We start from the raw sequence: 17295 nt of genomic DNA on the forward strand, positions 1-17295 counted from the left end.
TTTTGGACTGTGGGAGGAAGCCGGAGAACATGCAAACTCCATGCAGAAAGGCCCTTGTTCCAACCGGGACTCGAACCCGGGTCTTCTCGCTGCAAGGAGAGAGTGCTAACCACTACATCACTGTGTGGCCCGCTAAAGATAATTCAGTTTAATTTATCAGTTTAATTATTGTTGGGATGGGATACAATGTAATAACATAATGGTTTGTTGATGGACCGCTGCAACCTCACTTGTGGTGTCTTGTAACATGAGAGGTTTGGGCACTTTATCAATAACATCAAACTTCACGTTTTGTGATACTGATGACTGCTGCGACATCAATACCCTTCCATACTTAGTTGAATTGACTTTTTTTAACGTGTGTTGTAATTAACTTGCTTTATCTAAAGGTATCTTCTTGTACTGGGGCTTAGTTTAACGACCATAGAGTTGTTGTGGCACGGTGGACAACGGTGTCTCTTTCAACATGCACTTACCGACAGCTAGAAGCAATATACTGGCCACAAAGCAGCCTGCTGCCACACTTAGATAGTAGACCCCAACGCGCATTTCTGCTGGCCACAGTGGGAACAGTGTGGCTGCGATCACTGCAATGACTAAAACACACAGAACAAACAAAAAACACAAGAACAAAACAGTCAAATCATATGTCATAGATCTACGGAACACCAGAAACTGGCAGAGAAGCTAAATAGAACAGCCAGTAAAGTAGAGAATATGTAGTTAGCATTACATTACCAGTCTGTATGAGATTATGTGGTTTTTGTAACTAATGGTGCGTTCCATTTGTAGGAACTTGGAAATTTCCGGTGTCTGACCTCACCGGCCCAGACATTGGGATTCCAAGGTGGTTTGTGTTTCCGACTTCCAAGTTCCGATGTAAATGAAACACAGCATAATGCCATAATTTGTTATAATTAGCAACCCGTGGCTACTTGCTATTACCAGTTTCCAAAAGGGAAGTTTAAAAGGCTGTGTGGTCTTTGAGTTTCATTCTTCAAGTGAAAATCTCAAAAAGCCTCCATTCACTTCTTTTCGGGAGAATATTTGCCACTCACCGAGGATCAGTCCCATGGCAAATGTCTTGAAATGGACAGGATCGTAAATCCACACATAAACCTAAAGTTAAGAGAGATGTTGAGCCACTTTTCTTTTTTTTGAGCATAACAAACACTTGAGTGATTTCTTCTCCGTGCTCACTCACCTCGTTTCCATCCACAAACAGCTGATCCTCATGAGGCTCCAGTTTAAACTTCTTCTTGGCCTCTTTCTTCTTCTTGGGGGTTCCAGGACTGTCGTCCTGTCAATTTAAATAAATGTTTTAAAACATCTCGATTTAAATAAAAATAAAATGTTCTAGAATAGGGACAACTCAGACATAGGGAAAAAGAAATAAGTCCCGAGTAAAGCGGCGCTGAGGGAAATGCTATTGTCTTTGTTTTAATGTCTTTGTGTTCATTAATTCAGTGAGGCTGGTCATCACACCAGCTCAGAGGTTTTGTTTGCTTAGTAGTGACAGGAGTATCATCCCCCAAGAGCTCGATTAAAAATACCTCTGGCTTCTTACACGTGTTTTGAATGCATGAAAGTTAAAATGCAACCTTTTCAAAATGGCCTCCAGTCTGTGCTAATCTGAAAACGCCAATTTTACAATTTCACCAAAGGAAGACCTAAGAAAGCTCAGTCAGGTTTAGTGAATTAAGTTAGTTAACCTTTAGCTAACTGTCTTTTTTTCATATGAATTTAACTTAACTTAAAAACATCACTCTTTGTACTTTGAACTTGTAAAGTCAACATTCACCCACTTACTGTCCGGTCAAAAAGGTTTAGCAGATCGGCCGTGTCATGCCGACTCTGACCGGTTGTGAAGTCAACTTAATCCCATTCTTTAAAAGTGAATTTAAAGCTAAATGTACAACTCTTTAATGGTGAAGTTAAAACGATGATCATCTATACATACACTCTTGTCTTTTTTGATTTCAGCAGCTTCAGGCTCTTTCTTCTTGTCTTTCTCCTTCTTCCCTTTTTTCTCCTCCTCTTTGCTGCTGTCGCTCTTGGCTTTCTCCTTCTCCTTCTCCTTCTCTTTCTCCTTCTCCTTCTTTGTCTCTTTCTCTGGTTTTTTCTTCATCACTTTGAGAGCTCGGTGGAAGAACTGCTTCTTTAAAAGTCTGCAGAGGAAAACACTGATTTATTTTAGACAATTGCAGTTCAAAGGGATCTCCATCACTCAGTTAGGATATTTTTTTAAAGTTGAATTTACTATGACCACTTGTTTTCTGTTAAATGTAGTTTGGAAACAACAATTAATCAATTGATGGAAGAAATCAGCATTCAAAAAAGACTATTTTGTGAATGTGAATATTTTATTTTCTACATCAGGACATAGCAATGACTTATTTTGGTAAATTGTTTAACACTTGGCAGAAACATTATTGCAAGTCTAAGTGCTAATGCTAATATTCAAATAAATCATACTGGAACAAACACATATGACAGATGATTATTTGCGTGCTGGGTTGTTTCATAGCCGACCTGTTGCAGTAATCCAGCACAGACTCCCTGGTGGTGAATAGTGCCTCCTCTCCCTTCTTTGCCTTGGCCCACTTGGAGTCCATCAGACAGTCCACTGCCTTTGAGGCTAAATGCAAGGATACGACAAACAGACAATAAGCACATACAGCAGTACTGAAAACACCATGAAGATATTGTCCTGTGAATAGATTTTGATGGGTGCGGGTGTCAGTGTCCTACAGTGTTTTAGGCACAGACAAAGAAATCATTTGTCCACCACAAAATGGAAATAAAATCATATTGCAATCAATTTGACAGATATTTAACTTCTTAAAATGCAAATTATACATATATACAAATGACAAATAAATGATTCAAACCTGCAGCAGCCCCCTTTAGTAGCAAACACATTAAACAAAGTTTGCAGCCGGCAGTGGTTTTCTCAGTGTCTGTCTCTGCCAAACCAATTTTATGCTGCTGAGGAAACAGGCTTTTTTTAAAGGAACAAACTCTTAAACTACTTGCTGCCATCTTGTTAGTGTCTCTGAGGAAAGGCCAGGGAGGGACAAAGCTGCAGTGCTGCATCACTACCAACAAGGGAAGCAGCGGAGGAAGCTAAGGGGAAATTGATTTTTATTAAAAACATATCGATTGTGACTGATTAGTGTCATGAAAACTGTGGGGCCAGTGAATTCCTGTAGCACTGCAGAGTTACACCTTAAAGGTGACATAGAATGCTTGTATCACACATATATGTTAGTTATGGAGGTCTACTTACATATATGAACTTGTTTTCATGATTAAAAACCTAATAGCTGCAAACGAGCCGATCCAAATATCTCCTCACTGACGCTCTCGTCAGCCGCGCTGTTTCAGACCAAAACCACACCCCTAGAATGTGGACTGTGTTGTGATTGGCTAGCCAACGAGAGCTTTCCCACTGTCCTGTGATTGGCCAGGTACCTGGAAGTGACGTAATAGATAGGCCAGCTCTCAGCAGCTACAACGAGAGTAGTTCTTCTTCTTCTGCGGTTGAATGCACGCAACCGGATGTGCCCGGACTAGTGCCCGCACCAGGAGGCGCTACGGTGGTGAGAGGAGTGGTGAGGATTTTTGATGACAACATCAAATAAAGGAAGTGCCGATCCGCTTCGCAGAGCCCAGGAAAACAATACAACACTATTTTTGTTCTGAAACTTTAGGGTTTCATAAACAAGGTAATGACACAGATACACACACAAACGCAGCATTAATTGGAGCTTCCTGTATATGTGGGCTTTAATGCTGTTTTGTCATAAATTTTGGATTAAATGTGACCAACTGTGCGGCCTTATGTAAGGATAAAGCGCTAGACAATGAATGAATGAACATCTAACAAGTCTCTGCTTGCCCTTTAAGCCCATCAGGGTAACAGTAAATCACACATCTTGCAGTGACAGAGTAATATTATCATTGGCTTGAAGTTGTGTTTGTGTCCACTTGGTAAATGCAAGTCCACTAATCACTTTTGTTTCCAGGTCTGCTGCTCAATGCCCCACTATGTTAAACAGCGATGTGCTAACTGTGTCTGCCTCCTCTTAGTGTAATGACCCAATGAGCTGAAAGTCACAACCACGATTTGTAAAGCTGAGTTCAACACAATGAGTGAAATCACTCAAACCTTAAAAACCATTTCGAGTTCAAAATATACAGCCTAGATGCCCATCACACTGTCTGAAGTAATCACCACACAGTCCAGCAGAGGGTACAGTGAGTGCAGCTTTTACCATACATCCACTTTCAATCCATCAGAAAAATACAGAGGATATAATAATGATATTCTCCGGGCTATCTCTTCTTGAAGTGCTGAGGTTGTGCAATCTGCAGCCTCTGCCTGTTGCCTCACAAACTAACACTTACCAATGAAGTAGTCGACCCGGTGACCCATCATGTTTGTGGACTTTGTGGGGCAGTTAAAGCGGAGGTACTTGGCCACGGCCTTCTCCTCCTTGGTGGGTTCATTCACCTCCTGCAGAGCCAAACAAACAGATTAGTAATAAGATATATTCCTCCACCTCCTCCCATAAGAAAATTTATTTCAACACTGATGATGTGAATGACGCCAGAAATATTTATCAAGAATGTTGTAAACTCAATGCTCGGGTTAATTATGCTGCTTTGTAAATGCCCTATGAGCTGTGACCCTGTCATACATGTTATTTAGAGATTTCTTCACAATAAAAAGCAGTATAAGGAAGCTCAGGTTGCCTTACAGTAAGGCTGCTGCTTAGGGTTCCCAGATGACAGAGTGCTAATCAGTTATGCAAGGCATTTGTATGAAAATTGCTCGCATTGCCAATTTATGGACGCACCGAGCAAGTTGAGAACGTGGACGGCTCGTTCACACTGCCGAGAGGCATTATGGGAGTAACACTGCTGCGCCTGCTCTATGGGCCGCACAACCCGTAATTAAACCAGGAAGTCAGAAACTTTTTTGTCATATGTGCTGGGTGAGCAACTCCATAGAAATTAACTGAGCCTAAGGGGCAGTGCTCTATCCAGTTCTTATAATACATCCATAATGGTAACACAGAGAGGAATGAAAGGAGCAGCCCAGTGAGAGAGAGGGTCACTGCTGCTGTATCCAATTCAACTGCCTGCGACCTGCAACACGAGGAAGACAGTTTCATCAAACAAGCTTTTGTTTGAAGGAAAAAATATCAGTCACACACAGCTCAGTTACAAAAGCCCCCCTCCGCTGAAAATCCCCTCTCACCGGCTGTACGATCCACCTGGCTTGATCACATACAGATTAGCTGGTATCTGAACCCCTATTCTGGAGAACTGGTTCTTAAAAAGTCTACAGTCAAGTTACAAGAGAGCTAACCCTCCTCAACTCTGCTGTTAAGCACAATGCTGCTCTCACTGTGTTCCACCTTTAAGTGAAGAGAACACTGACTGCGTATTGTTATGTGATTAAAAATGAACTTGGTAGGGTGGTATAATATGAACACCAACCTAACCCTAGTGCTGGGGAGTCAAACTTCATTTCTCTTGTGGTATAAACCAAACTCCCTCTGTATCACCCGGTATCAAAAATGTTTTTCATCAAATGTCGGCATGTCGCATGCTGTTTGATTGTGATTTAAACTTCATAAATGTCTAAAAAGCAAAGACGGGCCTTAAAACATACAAGTGTGCGTGGAGTTGTGTCTTGAGGTGTGGGGGCTTGTTTATTTTGAAAAGTATTGTTCAGGAATTGCTATCAAAGTCCAAATATTAATATCGAATCAAAAATATTTGACTATCAAGATTGTGAAGGAGCAGCTATTTTCAAAAGAAAGAGTTGATTCAACTTAATTGTAATCTTTCAAATGCAGCTCAAACATGTGCAGTAGTGATGTAATTTTCTTTAATTAAATATCTTCAAAGAACTTAGCACGTCACAATTTATTCAAACTCGATTTCTGGAAAAACGACAGTCCTTGGGTGCGGATATTTTCCTGCTTTTTCACTCCAATGTTGACATAACCATTCAAATATCTTAAAACATATTCAACACTAACTTAAGGAAACTAATATATACAACACATACAATCATAAAATAGCTGTTAATTCAAACCCATTTTAGTTTTTTCAACAATGAGACTTAAAGCCTTTCTGGAAAACATAAAGACAAATACTTAATTGCAGTATACGCTGGCTCATTATAATATTAGCCTGATTCACTGACCACAGGCAAACTCAACTTATTAAAACCTCTACAACTGTCGAGTGAAATGGAGTCAATCAGTATAGCCTTGCTTTGGAAAAAGGGCTAAGCACAAAACCTACAGCCTCCTCTGCCATCTTTGAGCCTTTGAGGTAAGCAAGCAATTTCTTCTTCTCTTTTTTTACTTCTGTAATTGTGAGCATTCAACTTTTCTAAAGTCATATGGCACGTTTTATGTATAAAGCACTTTGTGGACGGACACTGTCATCAGTGTACAGATGAATTATTAACAACACCACTCAATAAGGATAGGATAGAAATAAAAAAAATAAAAGTTTCTATTTTACCCAATTGTCAAAAAACTAATAGTTTTGGGGAGGATAATTATAATTATAGGAAAAATAATGATCCTCTCTCCAGATATAAATCAAACGAGGTGTGTGATTATATATATAGTGTATGGCTGTAGCTAATGATTATTTTCTCGATTAATCACGCGCTTGTTTGGTCTGTAAAAATGTCAGGAAATTTTGAAAAATGCTGATCATCAAAACCTGGAAATGATGACGTTCTCAAAATGATTCCGTTTTAATGATTCCTCAAAAATGATAAATGATCGTCAAAAAAGTTGACGATGGATTTTATCGGTTAATCGTCGCATCCCTAGTTAAAGCCACATGTTGACATATTAGCTTTTGTCTTGTTGATGTCGCTATCCATGTTTACATCTTGTAAAAACTGCATGACAAACAGTATATAGCCTTAATTAAATGTTGCGTTTTCTACACGGGCTTGTTGTTATCTGCCCATAAAAAGTACAATGCGATGAACTGTGTTGATATGACAAAAAAATCGCATAGACAGCTTCACGTTATGTAAATACGTCTGGTTTGAGCTGACGCAGCTTAGCCAGCAAACCCTTACAGCCACATCAGTCACTGGCCAGCTCTCTACGGCTCCGCATCAATAAATGTTAAGACGCTGTTATAAACGTTCCAACACTGGGTTCGTCAGCATGTGACAGCCACAGGTAGTGAACGCAGTCGTTAACTCGGAAACGTCTCCTCCAAAAAGAAACAGTGATATGTGTATTTGCTAGCCCGCTAATGCTACCTCTCATTAGCCATCGTTCGGCTTCAACCGCCGCCTGTTCAAGGCTCCCCGCCGGGATGCTACTGGAAGCAACAGTCCCACAACAGGTCCCGCAAATGTGCGTGTACTTATGCGTTGCCACTCTGCCGACGCGACACGCATTTTATTTTCAAACTGAGTGATGTTACCTGGATCCGCTTCTTGTGTCTCCTACGTTCCGCCATGATCCTCCAACTCAGCTTCTCCGACGTGCGTGAGAGTCTCTAGTATCGCGAGATTAACCGATTATAGGTTGAAAAAAAGGGGGGGCAATTTAGGCATGTGTTAAAATGATAAATACATATATATATATATATATATATCTGTAAATGAAAAATACAACCTTAACACCATAGACCATAGATACGATTGACCCCACGTGACTGAACACTCCCACTCTTGTTATGTGGTCTGATTTGTCTTTGTCCATTGTTATAAATCTGTATGAAACATTTTTTTTTGTATTTGTTTCTACCCCTTCCAATTTTTAGGATTTTACTATGCTTTTCATAAATCAAGACATTTTCCCTGGCCTTGTTAGAGAGATAGCACTGCAGAATTCTAGAAAAAACACTTTATTCACAATCCACCAAGCACAAAATGTATCAAATATTCAAATCAAGAAGTCTTTCATAATAAAACCATTCCCGTATTATTTCGCTGTGTTGGTCTACTGAAGAAATGACAATGAGCACCTGAGTTAGAAGCTACAATCAGAAGTTTAAAAACTAAGGCATGTAATTTTTTTTAAAAGATGAAAAGAAAAAAATGATATAGAACCTTCTTGGCATCTCATAACTCAGAATCTATCCCACTCCATTGTTGTTTTTAGAAATGCGTAATAGATGTAAAATGTAAATATTTAGCAGACACCGGTGCCAAGTATGGAGCTGTGCATCAAAAGCTCAGGTAGCAAATCATTTAAAAAAAGCATCTGTGATCCAGTAATGTAAACAGAACCATCACAGTGACAGCAGCAGTCCATCAGATGGGGCAGGTGTAGACTGGGCTCGTCCACACTCACTCATCAGTGTTGATCAGACTGTCTCACTGCTGGCAGACGGGGGGGAATTGTTCTCTGTCTCGTGAAGTTGCTCTGTGGATTTGAGGACTTCACGCTCTCTCGGACTCGCAATCATCTCTTCACTGTTGCAGTTGACAGGGGAGCCGATTTCTGGGGAACGGTCCACAGGCTTCTCGGGAGTGGTGTGCAGGGTGGCAGTGGCCAATGGCAGGTTCATCATGTACAACATGCTGCCCATGCGCTTGGACACCTGAGAGGGAAACAAGACAGTTAATTCAATGTTTTTTGTTGCTATTCTTAAGGAAATATGTACTGCAGGGGATTGTAAATAAAATCAATTTCAGGATCCGAGTATTGTGCAAGCTTACTGAAGCATTTAAATCAAACAGACACATTTTTTTTTTGTATTATAAACAGCAAGTGTGCCAGTATCTGCTGTAAAACGTGTACAATTGATGTGACAGTTAGGTTAACAAAAGGTTTAATGATAATGAAACACTGAGAAATCTCCGACAGAACCAGATTCAAAGATGTGCAGCCATCTTGGGGTGAAAGGAACAATGGAGAACAGAGGAGAGGTGGGGGACAGAAAGTAGGGAGAGAAAGGGCAAGAAGGAGGTGAGGTAGAGATAGAAGAGAGAGACCAGGAGGAAAAATACAACTATTGTATCATGTTTAGACAAAACAGTTCTGAGTCAGTGATGACATGTTTATAGAACTGCAATGTAATTTATATTAGCAGCAGCAGAAAGTATCTATCATCACATGTGCCCCAGAAATCGATTACATGCAGCCCGTCGCTTAATATCATGTTTTAATGAAAACATGGCCTCTACTTCCTCTTCATTCAAACACAGCACAGCACACCAGAGCTGCCAGCAAGGTGATAGAATATAGACAGAACATGATGCACCCCCCGTGACCCTCGTGCTGAGGATGAAGTGGTAGAAGATGGATAGATAGATATTTTACATGCAAACATTTTAAAATAAAACATTTGGTTGTAATTATTGCATTATTAAATGTATCATAATTAAACATTCTCGCTCTATAAAAATAAATCTATTACTAACAAAAACACAGAATTTTATATAATTCTGTGTTTTTGTTAGTAATAGATTTATTTTTCTTCATATATATGTTTTCATAAGGAAGTATACATCATTCCACATCAAAACATTTACTTTGAAATTCTTTGAATATCTTAATTACAATATCATGGTGGAATATTGTGTTATAGTTGAACAGTTTTTTTCTCCCACAGTCTTTTTCTCTAGACTGCCCCCCTCTTGACCAGACCAGACCAGACACTCATTGACCCCCAGGTCATTTGAGTTTGACACCCCTGGATAGGATGTACCAAAGGATGCTTTAAAGATAGACTGTCAGGACACAAAAATGTGATCAGAATGCAACAGTGCTAGCCACTACTCTGCCATGTGGCCCCAAACTTGTACTTTATAAACTTAAATCACACATGGCTCCTATTTCCATAGGTGACCAAGCTCTTTCTTTTATGACTTGATTGTATGTCTTCACCTGGGAGCGGATCTTTAGAGCCGGCCCCAGCTTCAGGCCCAGTGTGTCGAGTAGATGTTCCTCTGAGAGAAGAGGCAGTGTCTCCCCGTCGATCATGTGGTCCTTGAACATCTGCAGAGTTCAAACGCCTCACTTTAGCACAACAGTGACACAACAGGTAAAAAATACAAACACGTCGATTGAAAAAAAGCAACAAACCTGAGCATATTCTGAACATGTGGGTATACTGTTGATAAAGTTGTAAACATCGTTCACTGTCCACTTCCTTATGTCTTCAGACACATCATCGCCATTGAGAAAGAGATTCCGTGGACCTGGAAATACCACAAATGTGTATTTTTTAAAATAATCCTTTTTTATAAATATATAATTTGAGGAATTTGCATTTTTATTTATTTGCAGCACTCACCAGGTAGGAGGAAGCCATTTCCAGGGGTTGGGAACATGTAAGGCATCCCAGGGAGAGCGCCACCTGCAGAGGGAAACATGAATTTCTCCTGGAAAGATGAAGTGGATATGTCTTTGTCATTGGAGCCGCTGTTGGCGGCATCAGAGCAACCATCTTGATTGTTCACACAGGCTTTACGCAGGGCTGCGTCCCCGTCCTTGTAGTTCTTCCTGCTTCCTGTCGCACTTTCAGGGTCTATCTTTGCTTGATGATGTGTTTTACTGGCGACACACTCCTCTCCCATGTCCCCCTTTGGCTCCACCTCTTTCTCCTCCCCTGATGTGGCTCCTGGACTCTGTTCCACACTTTTATCTTCAGTTTGGCCCTTCAGGTTGGCCAAATGGATTTCTGCACTCTTATGAGCAGTCGGCCTCCTGCCAGCTCTGCGTCCCCTCTCTCTGTGCAGCGAGCTGATTGGTGGGTACGGGCTGGCTGACATGAGTATGCTGTTGGAGTGAAGTTCGTCCAGAGAGGGACGGTGCACAAAGACATCGTGGCCGTCTGGCATGCGCTGACGACCTCTGTAGGCCATGGGGTTGGTGGGGAAAGACATTGGATTATCGATTCCCATCAGTCCCTTCTGTTGGGCGTTTTCCAACTCCTTCTGATGCAGGATGGCATTCATCTCCATTCTAAATCAGACCACAAACAAATAAGTTAGATGTACTGGTGCAACACTAATGATGGACATCATCAAAGCTAGGGCGGGGTATTGATTGGTATCAATACCTGGACTTTGATACTTTCTGCACCATCAAGTGTTAAACTTGACTTAAACTTATCACTTATATTTTTTTTTAATTAATTTAACCAGCCACTCAAAACACAACACACACACACACACACACACTGCAGGACTGCATTGACTTCCATTTACTACCCATCCCTAACCTTAACCATAACCCGTAATGCCTAATCCTAACCTTAACCTAACCACAATTCAAATCTTTACCCGAAACTTAACCAGTTCCTCAGAAATTAAGTTCACCAGGTTTTGGACTCCATGAGGACAACTGGTCCTGAAGAGGGGAGTGTTTATGCCAGCAAAGGTCTACAAGCACACACACACACACTCGCACACACTTCCTGCACGCCACGAGACAGCTATTCATGAGAACTATTAGATTTCAATCAAACAGCATGCTGCAGGCTGGCTGGCTCACTGACGGTGATTAGATTAACTCATTAGGTATCGAAATATGATATTGAATGACATTTTTTATATAATGTGATAAGGATAAGGATATTGGGTTGATATCATTAAACAAATTGAAATGTGATCCATAGGCCTACTAGAAGCACATGGACCTGATTTAAGACTGAGAATGCAGACTATTGTGGTGGTAGGTGGACTGCTTTTGTGATGACTCTACCTGGCAATATTTTGCTTGTGAATGAGCTCCTGACGACGGGCGACTGATTCCATCGGCTCTGAGGGCAAGAAGCCATAACCAGCTGAACAAAAACAGAGAGGGAGACAGGCTCTTAATTCTCAATCAATCATCTTGATCATACACAAAGAGACTGGCGTGAATGTGTAACAGCGCATCCATGCTCACCTGCTCCAGGGAAGCCTCTCCCAGACAGGACGTTAGCATGTGGGGGCAGAGGTGGACCAAGGTGAGACCCCATGTGGATCTGTCTGGCATCAGAAGGTACCATCTCTGTGGGGGGAACTAACTCCCTGATTGGACAAAAACATATATAACATCAGTCAACATGACAATAGGCCGCTGGTATCTTTAATATTGTTAATTCATTGTTTAGATAATGTGCTTAAGTATTTCCCCAGACACCCTACCCCAACCAGCTGGCACAATATCTAAATATAGGATAGTGATTCAGTCATTCTTAAGAAAATAAAACCACTGCTATATATATATATATATATATATATATATATATATATATATATATATATATATATATATATATATGAATGTTTTCTAGTTTTCTGTGATAAAAACTGGATGGGAAAAATAACGTAGACTTAAATGTGTTCACTACTTTATAACATTGTTATGCACTGATCTATTGCTTATGGAAGTAACTGTTTTCAGTGGAGTTTCCATTTAGTGTAGAACTCACTATAAGCTAAAATTAATTAGGGGCTAAAGCTGATCTCTGATAGAAGACCAAAGCTACAGGATGGACCAGGAAAACTAAACATAGATTCATATTTCCAAACATATATGTGATGCAAACTAAGTAGACTCAAATCATAGAGAGAGTGAACCAGAGACTCAGGGCCATCGCCTGCCTTTTAATCCATTTAATCACGCCTCGATAAGTAGCCAGGACATGTCTTTTCTCCCCTCATTCATCTGTAATTAACCGACACCTCTCAAGGGCACTTCTGTCTAAGATTTAAGAGGTGCAAACCTCTCCATGAAGTGAGGTTCGAACTGTGCTGGGACTCCTTGTAACCTCTGCTGCCCCTGGGCAAGAATCTGTGGAGCCATGGCCATCTGGTTCCTCATTATTAACTCCTGCCTCTGCCTGAGCTCTGCAGGAGAAAAAAAAAACACAACCCACACATAACCCACAACGTCAGACATGCACTGTCTGTGAAACATGGACACGTCAGGACTAAAATGTAAGAACACGGATATTTCAGAAAAAAATGTAAATTCACATAATGTATTGAAGCATTTTATTTATTTATTTAGTCTTCTCTGTGTTCCCCTCTCACCTCCAGCTGACATGCCGTTTACCAGACGGTACCAGTGCTTCTCATCTAAAGCTCCCTGCTCTCCCAACGCTGTCATCTTCCTTAGCTGCTCCCGTGGGGTCATGGCACACACACAAACTTTGACTGATCCTGAAGTTCAAGCACAGTAAATAATATTCATCAATTTCTATAACTTTGAAACAAAACACAAGCCACATCGACATTGTAGCTGCATATTCCTTTTGAAGTTTCCCGTCACTGCCACTAGAGGTCAGCAGTCCATTACTGTTCACCTTTATCTGCCATGAGTGACAATGACTGGGAATAATTTTCTCTCAAACTCAGTCGGTCAAATATTTATGTTCTGTAACCCTAATTTCATGGTAATATTTGATAATTGGTTGTTTATGTTTTAGTGTATTGTCTGTATGGATGTTAGGTACATTTATGTCATGGCATTAGAAACAAGTTTGGCATCTACACAAATGCTGGTATTCTATTTATGTAGCATTGGTCAATCTTTTATACTTGTTCCTGTAAAAATAAGATGCAAATATGGGCTCTACGCACACACACACACACACACACGCACACACACAAATACACTGGCTAAGTTAATTTCCTTAACCTTTGAACCATACTCTCACCTCTATCCTAATCACCATAGCTTTAATTCTTAAACCAACCTTAACCTCTCCCCGTCATGTAAATCTAATCCCACATTTAAATCTAACCTTTAAATCCTAAACCTAACCTTTAAACATGCGAACACCAGAATAAATAGTTTCGTTCTTAAATGATTCTTAAAAATCTAACCCCTAACTTTGCGTCCTTGTGAGTGCATTTGGTCCTCGTAAGGGTAGTGACACACACACCCACACACGCACGCATGCACACACACACACACACACACCAAACTGCCACATTATTCTAAGCTGAGCCAGCATCTTGTGTACACAAGCCCAATCGACTTAGACACCTCCAATTAGCCTTGGACACTGCAACAATCCCATTACAAAATATGATACTGTAAATGACAGCGCCTTAATCCAGGTCTTCTAATCCAAGGCCAGTGTGCAATATGTACAGGTAGTTCTTAAATGAAACAAAATTAATACAAATTACATACAACTTTACAGTCGACGTTCAGCTGTAACCTTATTCTACCGAAAATATCCACCTGTGTATGACACATGTATAAACTTAACAAATGTACATGGTCGGGGTTATTTCTGCTTTCCCCTCCCCCAGACAAAATTGTTGCCAGGAGATTTGCCCTGAGGCCTCGTTGCATTATCCGCAGTCCCTCAAGTTCCCTCTGAAGTCCATCTAATCTGAAGGCTGTAATCCCCTTGTTAGTCCTGCAACAGTCTGCTGGCTACATCTGCTGATGTCCAGCCCGCCTCGCTGGACCGTCCAACCCCCCCATCCCCACCTTCCCAGGCCCCTGCTCCCCCCACGATCCTATTAGCTAAGTCCTGGCTATACAGCACTTTAAAGGGATGTGTTGGAGGTAATCCGCACGTTTAGAGTTTTACCCTCAGCAAACCTTGCCTGTAAGCATCCCGGACAATACACCCTAAGTGCTAAGCCTATTAGTCTCCATTAGCTTCCAGGATGTCCTAAAAACACCTTGTGGATAAATCTGGGGACACAATCGGTTTATGTGGTGCTATGTGCTGCGAACACATGCACCCTGCCTCCACCTCCTTCTCTGCCAATGTCACAACAGCTAGCATCAGCAAACCAGGAGAAATACTTAGTATTTCAACACTGATGTGTCTGTAATTCCTGAGTGGGCTCTAAGCTCTGAACCTCCAGGCCTCTGGTAATTACACATTCTCAAGTGGGAATTAATGATTTACATTTTACATTTTTTGTATTTAAGAAATTACACACAACTGCAGATGATTTGTCCAGAGGTCAGTGTGTTTGAACGAGTCTTACACTCAATGATTCAAGTAGAACAATCAAAAACCCTAACAAATAATTGTTGATGGTGTATTGCATTCCAGCTACAGAGGTACAGCTCCAGGTCCCCAATAAATAAACAATAAAGACCCATAAAAATACTAAGTTCACGTGACGCATGTCGGTGGGATCTAGTTTATGGCAAACAGGTGATGGAAGACATACTGTATTATTAAGTATTTTTACTATACAACAGTATAAAATACTCAATTACAAATAAAAATACCATAAATAAACATCAAATTAAGATACATATGTATTAGCAGCAAAACATACATAAAACAAAGCTGAAGTAAAAGTCATCATTGCGTGAGTGTTCATGCTATTTATTAAATATTATTATTGTATGTATCAAATCCATTCACCACGTTACTGTTGACACATACAGTAGGGGTAACGTTTGTGAGATTTACCATAAAAGAAAAGGTAAACAATGCTCGGAGGTGTGAAATTTGAAATAATTGACATTTCAAACATTTTTATTTGTAGTAATTCACATTTGAAATAGAAATGAATTTGGTGCTCTTAGATCACGGTATTGGACAAAATGACAACAAAGCACTTTATTTTCTTGTAAATGTTTAAACAAGTAAAATCTATAAATCTGTTCAATATTTCAGAAAAATAGCTCGGCACACATGTGAAGCACAACATGATGCTAAGCTTGAGTGACCTCTTTTATTGGTTTTTGTTGTAAGTGTCTGAGGTGAAATTGTCTTAAAGCACACGCTGCTGTTAACACCTGTGTTAAAAGCTCATACTCCATTCAAACGTATTTGTTTCACGACCAGACCTTCAGCATTTTGGCGGCAAAACTGTTGTCAAAGGTGAGCTGGATGAACTCTTGTTATATTTTGCAAACAAGCAGAGGCCACACTGCAGCTGCCAAATCCAGGGATTGGACTCCCTGGATTTGCTGTTGCCTGGTTAATCTCATTACAAGAATGAATTAAAGGGAAAAATTGCTGACAGCTTAGATGGAGGCCTGAAGAGGTCATATCAGACAAGACAGAAGTATTGTCTAGGCCTTCCTAATCCCTCAGCGCACATACACACACACACGCGCACACACACACACACTACTCAGAAACAAGATATTAGACTTGAGCAGTAATGTGTCACAAACTCATGTTTCAAAGTGATTGAATTGTTGACATTCAGTGAAACAATACAAAATAACAAGAATGTTCACATGCCAACAGAAACAGTTTTGAGTTGAATTATTTATTTTCCTTGCGTATCTATTTTTAAAGAATCTAGGCTAATTATGAGGTTAATCATACAGATCTGAAGGTTGTTTCGTGTAATCTCATTGGCCTTTAGATGAATCACTTACTAAGGGATCAGTAGCCTTTTGTAAACAGCATGGAAATCTGAAAACATTTGCAATGAAGGCTGTAAAAATATGCGTGAACGTCATTATTGTTGCTGTCATTTCAGACTTAATTTCAGATCAATACTTTTTTTTTACAAGACAATCCAAAGAACAACAGCTATTTACTTTCAATGGCACTTCATTTTACTTACAGGAGAACAACCAAACCAAATCTGTCACAATTAAAAGGATAAGAAAAATACAACAGATTTAATTCACTTACCTTCTTTGAAATCTTTTGTCCCAATTCAGATAAAAAACAGACCCCAAAGCCAGCAAATTGCAGTGCAGAGCTCACAGAATTTGTCTCTCAACTATCCTTCTGTCACTTACAACTAAACAGCCTCCCACTAACCTGCCAGTGTGGCCTGAGTACAGTCTGCTGCCAGCTAGCTGCCTTAACTAAAAGAGACCTTTTTAAATACAGATTCATTTCATCTCGATTAGCTGGCCTTATCTCCTGCGTTAATCCCTCCCTGCCCTGACATCACTGTGATCTCCATCCAACTGCTCGCTGCAACCTGTAACTGATGTGTAATTACTGAAGCAGCACTGGTCCTAAGCGTGAAGTGCTAAACCTCTTTCGATGTTTACCTCACTAATCCCTTGTTAGCACTTTAGGCCACAGTTAAGACACCTAAATGCTTAGCTTCCCCTTTTCCTGTGGCAAAATGGCCAACCCATCCGTAACATGCTCTGCAGCCACCACATGCTGAGAGGCTAAGCTACGTGCTACTCCAAGACTTTGTAAACTGTAGAGATCAGTCTTGTTTTTGTTTTTCCTCCATGTCAGGAGTTCTGTGCTCCACAGGGAGCTACTGGTTTGACCCAAACATGCTTGGCGGTAATTTGTGAGAAATCCGACTAAATATTGGTGGGATAATCCCGTCAGACCTCTTAATCTGACAGTTGGTGTTCGCCAACCATGGCCTGC

General features: G+C 40.5%; 2 protein-coding genes across 2 annotated transcripts; both read right to left on the reverse strand.

The window, feature by feature from the left end:
• Positions 1–399: 399 nt before the first annotated feature.
• On the reverse strand, positions 400–7563 carry LOC122759938 (translocation protein SEC62-like). Its single transcript, XM_044014946.1, has 7 exons — positions 7483–7563; positions 4411–4519; positions 2533–2638; positions 1961–2168; positions 1205–1300; positions 1059–1119; positions 400–596 (listed from the first exon to the last, which is right to left on the reverse strand). The coding sequence occupies exons 1-7, from the start codon at positions 7516–7518 to the stop codon at positions 415–417; spliced, it is 798 nt and encodes a 265-aa protein (XP_043870881.1). The 5' UTR covers positions 7519–7563; the 3' UTR covers positions 400–414.
• A 329-nt stretch (positions 7564–7892) lies between these two features.
• On the reverse strand, positions 7893–16864 carry LOC122759937 (sterile alpha motif domain-containing protein 7-like). The gene is made up of 9 exons (XM_044014945.1): positions 16585–16864; positions 13037–13165; positions 12727–12850; positions 11904–12028; positions 11718–11799; positions 10306–10976; positions 10095–10210; positions 9897–10007; positions 7893–8607 (listed from the first exon to the last, which is right to left on the reverse strand). Exons 2-9 carry the CDS (start codon positions 13137–13139, stop codon positions 8371–8373), a joined length of 1569 nt encoding a protein of 522 aa, XP_043870880.1. The 5' UTR covers positions 13140–13165; positions 16585–16864; the 3' UTR covers positions 7893–8370.
• Positions 16865–17295: the final 431 nt, after the last annotated feature.

The sequence above is a fragment of the Solea senegalensis genome, unplaced genomic scaffold (genome assembly GCF_019176455.1).
Source record: "Solea senegalensis isolate Sse05_10M unplaced genomic scaffold, IFAPA_SoseM_1 scf7180000012674, whole genome shotgun sequence".
Classification (NCBI taxonomy): domain Eukaryota; kingdom Metazoa; phylum Chordata; class Actinopteri; order Pleuronectiformes; family Soleidae; genus Solea; species Solea senegalensis.

Bases quoted from the DNA above. Each gene is read 5' to 3' on its own strand.
- LOC122759938 (XM_044014946.1), bottom strand. From the start codon at position 7,518: ATGGCGGAACGTAGGAGACACAAGAAGCGGATCCAG. The intron at 4,520-7,482 runs GTAACATCACTC...TTGGCTCTGCAG, and splicing joins GACACAAGAAGCGGATCCAG to GAGGTGAATGAACCCACCAA. The intron at 1,301-1,960 runs GTATGTATAGAT...TTAAATTGACAG, and splicing joins AAATCAAAAAAGACAAGAGT to GACGACAGTCCTGGAACCCC.
- LOC122759937 (XM_044014945.1), bottom strand. From the start codon at position 13,139: ATGACCCCACGGGAGCAGCTAAGGAAGATGACAGCGTTGGGAGAGCAG. The intron at 12,029-12,726 runs GTTTGCACCTCT...TTGTCCAATCAG, and splicing joins GAACCTCACTTCATGGAGAG to GGAGTTAGTTCCCCCCACAG. The intron at 11,800-11,903 runs GTGAGCATGGAT...GTTTTTGTTCAG, and splicing joins GAGAGGCTTCCCTGGAGCAG to CTGGTTATGGCTTCTTGCCC.